The sequence below is a fragment of the Penicillium waksmanii genome (assembly GCF_028829765.1).
Source record: "Penicillium waksmanii strain IBT 27052 chromosome Unknown utg000008l:1.0-5622682.0:1.0-5626561.0, whole genome shotgun sequence".
NCBI lineage: Eukaryota > Fungi > Ascomycota > Eurotiomycetes > Eurotiales > Aspergillaceae > Penicillium > Penicillium waksmanii.
Window position 1 is genome coordinate 4,060,671 of NW_026643254.1, and position 12,083 is coordinate 4,072,753.

General features: G+C 51.9%; 3 protein-coding genes across 3 annotated transcripts; all 3 read right to left on the reverse strand.

The window, feature by feature from the left end:
• Positions 1 to 44: 44 nt before the first annotated feature.
• On the reverse strand, positions 45 to 2,678 carry N7481_009865 (DUF2013 domain-containing protein; the record flags this gene model as incomplete). The annotated part of the gene is made up of 5 exons (XM_057269084.1): positions 45 to 1,543; positions 1,600 to 1,759; positions 1,810 to 1,910; positions 1,982 to 2,530; positions 2,639 to 2,678. 5 exons carry the CDS (start codon positions 2,676 to 2,678, stop codon positions 45 to 47), a joined length of 2,349 nt encoding a protein of 782 aa, XP_057119761.1.
• Positions 2,679 to 3,223: 545 nt separating this feature from the next.
• Positions 3,224 to 6,168, reverse strand: N7481_009866 (class I alpha-mannosidase 1A; the record flags this gene model as incomplete). Its single annotated transcript, XM_057269085.1, has 4 exons — positions 3,224 to 3,263; positions 3,321 to 5,009; positions 5,065 to 5,763; positions 5,825 to 6,168. The coding sequence occupies 4 exons, from the start codon at positions 6,166 to 6,168 to the stop codon at positions 3,224 to 3,226; spliced, it is 2,772 nt and encodes a 923-aa protein (XP_057119762.1).
• A 975-nt stretch (positions 6,169 to 7,143) lies between these two features.
• On the reverse strand, positions 7,144 to 10,010 carry atgI (autophagy protein ATG9; the record flags this gene model as incomplete). The annotated part of the gene is made up of 2 exons (XM_057269086.1): positions 7,144 to 9,235; positions 9,283 to 10,010. 2 exons carry the CDS (start codon positions 10,008 to 10,010, stop codon positions 7,144 to 7,146), a joined length of 2,820 nt encoding a protein of 939 aa, XP_057119763.1.
• Between the last annotated feature and the right edge of the window lie 2,073 nt (positions 10,011 to 12,083).

A 12,083-nucleotide genomic window follows, 5' to 3' on the forward strand; every position in this document is an offset into this window, starting at 1 on the left:
GCAGAACCCGCAATTAACAACTCAATCAAATCCACTGAATGATCTCACTGCAAAGACACACTCTGCACCGCCTCCTCTACACTCAGAGGTGCCGCGGAATCACCGTTCGCTTTCGACTTCCCATCCGCGTCAGCCGGCGAGACCAACAAGGTAGGAGAGGTCGGCGAAGTCGGCGAGAACGGATCTGTTAGATCAGTCCCCTCTGGTAACTGTGGCTGCGTCTGCAAATAGGGAACGGAGCTCATAGCTACAGCCTCGGCTTCGCTTTCTTTTGGCTGGCTGTCGATACTCACTCCGCTCTCTATCGAGTCGGTCTGAGCATGATGCTTGCCCTTGCCCGAGCGTCTTGTTTTCGGGGGGAGTGGCTTTTGGCCATGTTTCCCTACCCCAGCTGGTGGGGGTGCGAGCCGGTGATGGCTAGATGAGGGGGTTGTTTGGGATGAGCGACGTGGTGGGGGAAGGGCGGGAGGTGGGTTTGATGCTGAGCGACGACCATGTCCAGGTATGGGAGGAGCGAGGGAATTCGAGGCCGAATTGCGTCTGTTACTTGCGGATGGGATAAGGGGAGATGGGGCGGCGGGTAAAGGTGTGGTCGGGGCTGTATGTGCGGATGTGGGACTGACCTCCACGCCTTCGGGGATGGTGTTGTAGTCGCTGCTGGTACCTGGTGAATGCTGATCATCTTCGTCGACTGCGAGACGGCGCCCACGCCAGCGCCTGGTTTTAGGCGGCTCCGGTTTTACCTTTTGCGGCCGGAGGGTTGGTGCTTCGGCAATGGGGTCGTTCGCTGCGTGGCCGTTATTTCGACTAGGGGTGATGATGCCTGGTTTTTCGTGCTGAGAAGCTACAGCCTGGACGCTGAGAGATGAAGACGTTGCGGGCTCTAGATGCATACCCAGACGTTGAGCGGCACTGAATCTCCGTCCAGAGTCTGGCGCTTCAGATGAAGCACGTGAGTCCAGTGAGTCCATTCTCGTCGGAGATTGTGTATCGGGAGAACTAGCCATGGTACTCGTGCGTGATATGGGACGAGGGACATTAACCGTCTCTATCTCAACAGGGGATTCTTGCTGAACAGACTCATCAAGGACAGTCTCGATGGTAGTAGTGACCACCGGGTTCGGTGTTTCGTGAGTTGGAGTAGAATCACATTGTTTCACATCACGTAGCCATGGTACAGTTGCACACCTGCCAACAAGCCGGCACGTAGTCTCGTCAACCTCATCAAAGTGAAGAATCTTTTCCTGTTCGGTTTCATCTCCGTAGGACACCTGTCCTCGAACGAGCATGCTCAATACTCTTCTGAGCTCATCTCGTTTATAGTGAGGCGGAGATTGAAGCTGCGTATGTGCGAGAAGTGGATATAGGACGCGTAGGTAGGTATGTCGTAAGGCAGATGCCTCCTCGGGCAAGTCGAGGAGGTTTCGTATCAAAATGTCAACCAAGACGTGGAGATCATTAGTGAAGAAATATTCATAGGTGCTGGGAGTCGTAAATATCAGGTACAACAGCTTGAGTGTGAGAAGCTGCAACGATGTCTCCGCTGTTCATAGTATCTCAGCAACAGAAAGTCTTATATATGGAGCCAATGCGTCATACCTTCGCGGTTGATAAGTAGGATGATATTCTCGCCAAATGTCTTGTATAGACTCCCATAAACTGACAAGATCTTGATTACCTTGTTGGTCAATCGGCTCGAGGAAGACGCTTCATCTACAGGATCATGCGCTGATATCATAAATTGTTCGTTGAGAACCAGCTGTTCACATTAGCGTGGTCGTGGAACTAAACGGAGCGGGCGACACTCACCAAAACGCGAATAACGGGGTAATGGTATGGGTCCGTGACATCAAATGAGAGATCTTCAATGATATCAAACAGACAGCGAATGAAATCATCGTCAACAAGCACTATTCAATGCGTATTGTCAGCCACGCGTTTCACCCAGTCAGGATCAAGATGCAGGGATGTAGTAACCTACCCAAATCTTCAATTTTCACACGCTGGATCCTCGACATTTCGTATAGCAAATCCATGCACAATCGGTGGAGGCCTGCCCCACCACCCATTTCATCCCTCCGCAATGCCTGGATAAGCTCCAACAGCCGTGCAAATGCACCCTCCTCGTTCATCATCTGTAGCGGTACCTCATTCTGCCGACCGTCGAAAAGAAGGAAAGCCGCAATTAGGTGCAGGGTATTCGGATCATCTTCTTGCAAGAGGCCGTAGATGATCTGTCGCCGAACGTAATCAGCGTGTTCGGCGAAGATAGTAGAAGCGAAGAGTTTATAGGAGCAGCGCGAGATATCGAAGTCGGTGCGGAGGCATTCATCTGTGCAGACAAGGCTAGCAGTTAGCTGAGGCTCTGTATGTTTGACACCACTTGGATTGCAGCAGGACGAGAGAGGACGAGAGAGAGGGAGAGGCAATGTGTCACCTTTGTACTGGGTCGTGAGACTCAGGTACTCGCGCAGAGCGTCGTCGATAAGGTCTTCAGTTTCGCAAAGCTTGGAGACAATTGCTTCGAGTTCTGATAGGCGTTAATTGGGAACGGGCGTTCGTCAGTGACGATCGTTCAGAGGCGGAAATCAACCCCGAGCAAAGCGTCGCCGACACCGATACCAGGACGAGCACTTACCATTCCAGAACTGTTCGGGCTCCGAAACATCGGGCTCCATTTCCCACCGAGCTCGATCTGCGTCTGCGGGGCGGTGTCAGAGCACTCATCCCGTCTTTGTATGTCGGAGAGGAGGTTGGAGATGCGGAATGTGTTGGAGGCGGGGGAATTCCAGTTCCACTGCGGGTACACTTGGCCCGGTGTGTTTGGCTTTTGATTTGCTAGACTTTTTGGTTTTATTTTATTTTTATCTTACGAAGTAAATATGCAGAATTTATATCTACTCAAAGAAAGGTCAACAATGCCCACTACTGACACTTAAAACGATCACTTGTCCACTTGTCCACTCGCCATCTGTTGGTCTTAGACCGGTGGGATTAAGGCCACCACCACCACCCAGATTATAACTCATCGGTCACTATCTTTGACAAAGACAACTTAGATGGATTACCAGGATTTTTTCTACTTTAAAGAAGAATTCTGCGCATCCCCGGTCATTCTTGCAATCGATAAAAGGAAAAGGAACAAAGAGTATATGCATTTCGCTGGTATCACTATGCAGTACAGCATTTTTCAAAGACAAACAAAAAATTAAACCAAATATCATCATGAAATCGGGCGCAAGAAGGGGTGTGCCTCGGTATTGCTGGTGAATAGTTAGTTTTGGGCCAAGGACTCGCTAGGAGGGATGGAGAACACTTACAGGACGTATTTATCAAGGTCGAGCACGGTAGGGTCGGCAAATAGGAGGTAGAAGTACTTGAGCGTCTCAGCTAGCCAGAACGACTCCATTGAATTCTTGTGCAAGGGTTTCTCGGACGTGATGTCGTTGATAGCTGCGTTTCCATGCTCGGTGTGGGTGTGCTTCACGACTGACTGGAACATCTTCCAACCCTTTTGGCGCCAATACTTGTCGCCAGTCAATCGGTACATGATGAAGACGGATTCAATCGCCTCGGGCCGTAGGTAGTAGCCAGGGCTGCCAATACTGACCATCCCAGGCGGGAAGCGATCGTAGATACTGGTTCGCGAGGGGGCGTTTGACTTAGCGGTGCCCGGCACGCCTGTGGTGTCCCTGTTCAAGAGACTATCCGCGTCGCTAGCGCGGTGAGTAGGCGTGGGTTTGGCAACGGGGTGGGCAGCTGCTGTTGCGGCTGCACCAAGATTGGATAGATCACGCTTCCAGGAAAGGCCGTCATCATGAGGGTTTAGCGATCCCGGCATGGGAAGAGGAACAGCAATGTCTTCGGCGGCAGCAGGAGCAGCAGCAGCAGCAGCAGCAGCAGCGGGTTTTGACGGACGACTTTGGGAGTTCAGCTTCACGCGCTCTCCGTAAGTGCTCTCGCCGCTACGGAACTGAGCTGCAGCCTCTGAATCCCGATAGTCAGCATGGTCAGCCAAGGAAGGGCTAGCGTAATGAGCTTCATCCCAGTCACAAGGCGTCTCTCCACCACAAGGCTTCATCTTGAAAGTCTCTGGCATGAGGCCGGTTGTGGTCGATTCGTATGCCCACACGCAGCCATCAGTTAGCTTATATGCGAGCTCCATGTCGCTGTGGAGGTCGAAGATCTTGGCACCAACGGCAACCATGCCACCGATGAAACATGTGAGATGTGCGCCTTCATAGACAAGATCTTTAGGCAAGGGGCCCTCCTTGTTTAACAGGGCCAGTGGTCCGGTGGCCGCGGCGAAACGAATATCACGAGCTCCCTTGGTCATGGGCCGGAAGATGAGGTGTTTGCGGATGGCATCCATCGCCTTAGTATACATCTTTTTGTATTGGTCGTTCTTACCTCCCAACAAGAGGAACTCCTTGGGCAGGTATTCGTAGGTCGAGTCGGCCATGCCACCCATTGTGTACTTGTTGTCACGAGCAAACGGGGGCATCTGCAGACCAAGTTCGCACTTGTCCTGTTCTTGGGGCTCAAAGGTCGAAGGATCAGCACTGCTAGATCCCCATGCACTACTAGAGCCTCCATAGCTTGTATCGCTGCTCGAGCTGCTCGAACCATGATTATAGGTAGCAGGTTCCGCAGCCTCCAAGTCAAGATCGGCCTCCCGCTTCAATTCCATGCTGCCGGGGTACTCGAGACCACTAGTAGTATTCATCGAGCGCGTCGAATGTGAGGGCGACCCCTTCGTGGGAATACCAAGGCCAACATTGGTACCAGCAGTCGTAGCACAACCTCGGGCGTTGACTCGCATGGGCCACAGGCCAGGAATGCTGGTAGAATCTTGCAGAGATTCTAGCTCATTGGTAATACGGGCAATCGCATCGTAGTATTTGTCTTTTTTGGTCAATTGTGCCAAGCGGGTAAATTCCATGGAAAGAGATCCAATCTCCGCCAGACCAGAGGTCATTGAAGCTGCGTGGCCACGGTTTTTCTCGTTACTATAGAATAATTAGTTTCTGCAAGATATGGAGATATAAAGCGGGGAGTACTGACGCGCCCCAGTTATAATATAATTCAGGCATGCGGTTCGGCGTGTCGAAGATGTCGATCAGGATTTCCGCCAACTCCTCGGCCTTCTCCAGCAAGTCAGAGTAGCGTTGACCAGAGATATCATACGCACCCAACAAGCCGCCCAAATACCGGATCACGGTCTCAAAGACGGGAATATCATTTCGGTAGGAGGAGGTCGTGAAGTCAATCTTCTTGATCTCATCCACGGCCGCTGAGAATTCATCCTTCAAATCCATGATCCAGAGTGAATCGAGTGAGTCCACCAATGTCGCACCCCAGCCCATGAAAGGATTCTTCGCCTGCGCGGTCAGTGGCATGAGCTCATCCTCACCCATGGCGTACTTTTTGTACCCTTGCCATGCATGCACAAACTCCGCCTTGACTGCACTTAACTGCTGCAGCCGCTCCTGCTTATCGACTGTCGACTCATCCTTGAACTTGGCCTGCAGTTTGGGGATGGGTTGGGCTGGACCCTTGGGCAGCTTGATCAGATTGGCCGACGAAACGGGGTATTTCTCAGGGAATTTCTTCCAATGCGGCGTCGTATCCTCGGCTGTGATGGCGGGGAGTGTTGACTTGTAACGTGCATCATCTTCGGCGGCTTCGTCCGACAACGACTCCAACTTGGGGGGGAGGAATCTGGGCATTTTGCGATCCCTCAGTATAGTATGAGGAGGGTCGCTTATCATTATTCGCGTCTGATTTTGAGTCGCCGGTGCCGTAGTTGTTCGAGGGAACTGACAATGGCTCAGTATTCTTGATCGACGATTCTCCATTCACATGAGTGTTTGGCGCGGCCGGCTCCTTGGGTTTCTGGAGTTCCTCGGTAGATGATGTCGATCCGGGGGAGCTGTCGTGGGGCACGAACGGGGTGTATTTGTAGGCGTCGTTGTTGGCAGGGGGTTTCGATGGCGGCGTTGACTCGTCTAGTTTAGCATTAGGATAGGCGGGCGCGGGCGGCTTATCCTCCGGAGACTCGAGAATGACCGAGTCGGACCAATGGCGCGACCGAGTGAAATGCAGCAAAGCCAGGAGAAAGATCGCGGCGAATACGAGATGCGCTCGGTAGCGGCGGGCGCGAAGCATGGCGGGCCGGCACCCTCGCGCAGAGGGGGTGGAAGGGAGGGAGAATGAGGATTGAGGTTGAGGTTGGTGTTGCTCTTGGGAAGGAAGTAAAAGCAACGACTTGGATCAACTAACTCCAATTAATCGAGGAGAAGAGAAGTACCCTAAGGTAAAGTGTCACGAGACCGAGACCGAGATGGAGACGGAGACAGAGACAGAGGGTACTCCTAGTATCCACATGTGATGGATCACTCTCGGTCTTGGCCTCTCCTTAGTATATGTTCCAAGGTTGATATGATATTAAGATGAGCCAAGATATTCCTTGTTTTCACTTGGTTTTGGTTCTGGTGGATTGTTTCCGAGCCTTGCCCGCTCCTACAGCTACGATTCCCCTGTTTCTCGTCTGTGCATGCCCATTGTCCTCGCATGCTAGCCAAGAGCCGCCGTCTCCACTGACTTAGTCCAGGGTAAAGCATCTGGCCGGGGCTGGCCCCGAGACTGGTTAAAAAGCGCCTATCATGGGGCCAGATTGTATCCTCCAGCTGACATTTAGGCTTCGGCTCGGCTTAAACCTCAATGGCATTGCCTCCGTTGAAACGAAGCGAGAACGATAAAACACTAGAGAGTGGACCAGCGGACCCTGGGTGGATCAGCAAGGGTCCAACTAAAATAGCCTATCACCGTCGTGCTGGACAGCCCCAGGGTCTCACCCGGTCCTGCCCGGAACATTAGTCTCCGTACTAATGTACGAAGTATGTACACATGCGAGTACGAGTAGTGATTTATGTACTAGAGGGAATACGAAATACGGACGGATACTCAGGGACCTTGATCAAGAAAAGTTAAATAAGTACTCATGAATCGTCTAGCGCTACAATAAACTCCAAAACCAAGAAAACACCAATGGGTAGAGCATAAGAGTGAGAAAAAGGACATCACAAAACTCCAGTTTCACAGCATTTAGACATATATCTCGCCTGTACTCCATACTTCCTACTAGATCCCTACCGTCGTCCGGCGACCCTCGGTGTTGGCCTTTTGAAACTGCTGGATTAATCCCAGTACTCCAGCCCCGCCAGCAATGTCGTCAACATTCTCCTCCCCTTCTTCCTCATCAACTTCCTCATCTTTTCCAGGAGGGTTCATTCGCCAAGAGTCCCCAAGACTACTCTCGCCAGTGCCCACACCGCCACTAGACGCACCCGCTACTCCTAGCTGTCGAGTGCTAGAATCATGCGGGTCTTGAGAAGGGCGCTCGTCATCGTCTTTGACGGGGCGTGGTGATAGCGCCAGTCGAGAGCGTGGGTGGGGATTAGTTCGCATACCCGTGCGGAAGCCTGACGTCGACGGTTGATGGTGTGGGTCAAGTAAGATCGATGGAGCTGGCGATCGTTGATCACCTAAAGGCATTGGGCGGAACCTAGAAGCGCCAACGATCGACTGTGGGCCGAAAGGGCCGCCTGCTGGCCCGGGCCGATGGGCATTGTCGAATCGATCGGGACCGGTTCCAAGATCAATCGCCGAGGGCGAGCCAAGTGTGGGGAGATTCGGTGGTGGGTGGAACGGCCGTCGTCCTGCAGGTTGTTGTTGATTGGGACCATAGTGTTCTAAGAACCCGTAGTATGAAGCAAGCATCTTGTTGTCCTTGGTATTGTAATATTCGGCTCTCGGATCCTGCTTAGCGAGCCCTCGTCGACTTTGAGACGGGTCGTTGGCCCCCTTCTTGAAGTCGAAGATAGCAAAGGAGCAAACGTATCCCATCCCGTCAACATGGATGGTGAACTCCCGGAAGAAGTCTATCAGCCGGTCGCTACATTTGGGTAGGCTGAACCACAGCACGAAGGGTGTGAATATCATGCTAAGGATTTCCTCCAAGAAGATGACGATCTTCATTTGATAAAGAATCGCAAATTCCCGGCGCACATCATCACTGTGCAGCCGGCCATTCCAGCCCGAGGGGGAATAGTGAGTGAATTCGATTAGCTCACGGAGTGCGTACTCCGGATCGAACACATCTGTTTCCTCGGGCGCCAATCCTCGAGCAAAGGCCCAAACAGTACCAAATATACCGAGGTAAAAGAGGACGGTTCGATCGGGGCTGATTTCGAATCCGAGGAAGAGCTCTGGGTCCACCACCGAGGCGAGAGCAAGCACCGATGCCAGAGCACCGGAGATGAAAGCAATGAAGCGAGCAACCTGGACAGTCTTGTCCTTTGGAAACTGGTCAATATAGCGGCTAGCAAATGGATATGACATATTGGTGCGGCGCTCGAACATATGCCAGAGTTCATTGAATTCACGGAACTTCCACTCCGCCAGCGGAGTGTACTGACGAGATCCGATCTGCGCTGGACTCTTCTTGAACTCGTTGAAATATCGGAAAAAGTAATGCATCAGGAAGTAAACAACGATGAACGGCGCGACAATGATATTCATGATACCGGCAAAAATGAAGCGTCGTCGCAGTCCATCACTGAGAGCTCTTCGGTGGGTATCTTTAAGAAACAACGTGCGTAGCTGCCCCTGCTCGTTAAACACGTAGTCCATTATGCAAAGATTGAGATTCCACTCTAGTGTTCGAGAAAACAGTTGTCGGTTTCTGAGAAACGGAATCGGTAGGGTTAGGTCTAGGATGTCTTTGTTGACCAGCGCAATCATATAATTCTCCTTGCGCATCAGACGATTAGCGATGTCATGAGCATCCATTCGTTGCTTCGACTGACTTCCCAGAAATCTTCGATGTTTCGCTGATACGGCGGCGGCAGTGGCGGGGTTGGAATCGCGCAGACTCATCAGTCGGCTGACCACCTCCTGCCAGGAGATAGTTTGAACTTCGGCATCAGCGACGTCAAGTAGGTAGAGGTAGAAGTCATGCATGTTCCAGAGCCTCCGGATGTCCAGTAGATATTGAAATAGCTTGCCAATCCAGAAGAAACTGAACAACCAAAGTAGAAAGGTCGCAGTGCCAGACATGTTTGCCGTACATTTGGGGACAAGGATCTCATCCAGACTCTTGCTTCCTCTGACTTTGTGATAGTTCACACAGTTGGTTAGAAAGGTGGAAAACCCAACGACGAAGGCAAATGTCCTATCACATGTTAGAAGTGGTTGACGAATTGTAAGATGGGGACATACAAAAGATTCAAGGTGCGGCTCAGCAAAATAGACCAGAATCCATTTCCAAGGAAATACGTGTAGACGTCTTTTAGGAAATTGTCCAAGTCTTCAACATTCGCCCAGCGCCACATTGCTTTCTTCTTGGGATCGATATTGGCGAGACTCGGTTGTTGTATGTTGAGCCACTGTCGGATTGGATGTGCAGATTCAGGATTTCGCGTTTGCCGACCACGGCTGGTTTCCCATTGTTGATTCTGGTGAGGAGGGAGTTGGGGGCTTGGACTTCTGGAGTGACTGGGCATCTGATGAGGTGGGGGAGGAAGGTGGGCCTTCAACACTTCATCATCCTCCCCTTCGACCAAGAGTGACATGGGCACATCCTCATCTCGATCATCCAGTTCGTATCCTTGTGGTGAGGCCTGTGTCATCCATCGTGGTCTTGAGGGCTTTCGACGACGGGATACGGACGGAGAGGCGTGAGAGTCTGTAACTTGTTGGGACCTTCGATCGCTGAGCAGAGCTGCCCGCGGGCTCGATAGTTGGCTGCCACCGGCATCTGCTAGAGCATCCTCAAGTTCCCTATCGCTGAAAGGGTCTTGGATCCCCTCTTCGCGATCGTGGGTCATCCCCGCACGTTGTTCGATGTCGGATGAATCGGAGCCGGCATCGTATTGTTGGATCGTCTGATAGACCGAGGGGGAGTCCGGTGGGGGAAGGAAACGCGAGAGTATATTGGAGGACATCATCTTATATCAGACTGGGACTGATATAGTCGTTCTCGGATGTCATCGCCACGAGAGTATGAGTTGGGTTGTCGTCAACAAGGAGATGCGGAGAACGAAGACCGGCTGTCGTTCGACACGAAGGAGTTTGTTTGAACTGGTCAGCTAATCTAGGGTAGTTTTTGAAGAAGAGATGTTGAGTAGTAGGTTCCAAGCTTGTTGACGGGATGTGAGATGCGATGTGTCGCATCTGATCATGTCCGCGTGAAAGCAATCACCAGAGCTCCCTCTTGTCACCTGGGGCCTACTAGTATGACGACCTCTGGCGCCTCGTCTTTCAGGCATTCAGGCATTCAGGCATTCAGGCCATCAGTCAAGCGAATGCGGGGATTCAACATAAGGAATGCTGTGTCCAGAACTCGGTCGCTTTCTTTCAGTGGAGTATCTTCCAGAAATAAGAGGTCTCATGACCTTGGAAACTCCTGCCGAGGGTTTTAGGGCTCTAGATCGCGCATGGCCTGCTATCGTAGGGGAGGTGTACTCCGTATGTAATCCGTTCTGTCCTCCGTCCTCAGTCCTCCGCACTCCGGAGACAGTCCTTTAGTCAACTTAACTTAACTCAACGAATGTAACATCACATTTACACTATATCACCATTCCTTACCACAGCTTATATTCCTCTTGAATACCTACTTGAATACCTACACGTACTCTTTTTCCTCCGGAGTACCAAGGGAATCTTGGCAACCCTCAGGGCGCCGGGTCCACCCTCGGGAAATTCCCACCATCGCGCTTTTTTCGGTAAGAGACTTACGGTCAAGCGGATATCGATTACGGGTACTCGTACCTTGACTTGACTGGGACGCCAGCGCAACCCACCCCGTCCCTCATCTTATAGGTAGAGATTACATTGTTCCATTAGCCCGCCCCCACCGGGAAGTTTGTACCCTGTACCTAATCTCTCCAAACCCCTGTCGGCAGAGCTGCACTGGAAAGGTGCATGGTCTCTGTACTTTTGAAATTAGACCGTGTGGAGAGAGATCAGAGACAATCCGGGACATCCGCGACAGGGGGAGGGGAGGGGAGTGGCAGAGGAAGAGGCGAATTATGAGGCCCCGATGGAGTCTCTGATCGACGTCTGGGCAAGTCCTTGGCTTGTTGGTGTCCGCTCATGAATCATGAAGTCGCCCCTAAACTCGTAAAATTAGAAATCTCCGAAACTCTGCCGGGAGGACAGTGAGCAGTGGGAGGGAAGTAGAGAGCAAGAGAGAGCTTGGCTGTGGCGGAAAGGGCGCTAGTGAAGGGGCAAAGCACGAAGTGCCTGAGTGGAAGCCAATATCGAAGGTCGTGAATGCACGAGGTTCTCCCGGGGAAATGGAACAGGCGGTGCCATTTGCTTGGCTGAGTTCGATATCAATACCTATGAAGAATCAGTAACAGAGTATGCAGTGTGGAGTACTTGATATGCAAAACTGCGCAAGACAATAGGGAACGGCAGTTGTTCATGCCTGCTGAGGGATACACTTTCTAATGTATCTTGCCCCCCCAAAGTCTATCATTCCGAATGAGAGGCTAGCACTGGAAGTGGAAGTAGTAGAAATCGAATAACTAATGGTGGCAGAATTGCGGTCAATGCGGTCAATACGGTCAATAAGGGTGATTCTCTAAGAGAATGAAGAATAGGGAGTATCGTGGAAGTACTCTTGGGCCCTTGCTGAGTGTAAATCTGAGTGTGCTGATCCGAGTAGAGTATTCTGGGAGTGAGTGAAGTGTTCTCTGGTAGTGAGAGAGTGAGAGAGTGAGAGTGTGAGAGTGTAGACAACTCAGCTCCCGCCTATCCACTTCCCCCTCCCTCCCCTCTTCACCCTTCAACTTCAACCCCCCATCGTTATCGCCCATCGCTCGGAACGGCGCATCGTTTCTTCGCCCATCTACCCGGGCCGTCTTCCTTGGGCGATCTGCATATTCTCACGGGCACTCGCACTCACACTCGCTCTCCCACACACAAACAACCCCTCCCCTCAACCGCGACCCCCCCGATCCCCCTCCAATACCAGCTCGACCACCTCCCTTCCATTTTAAAGGGGACTGATGAAG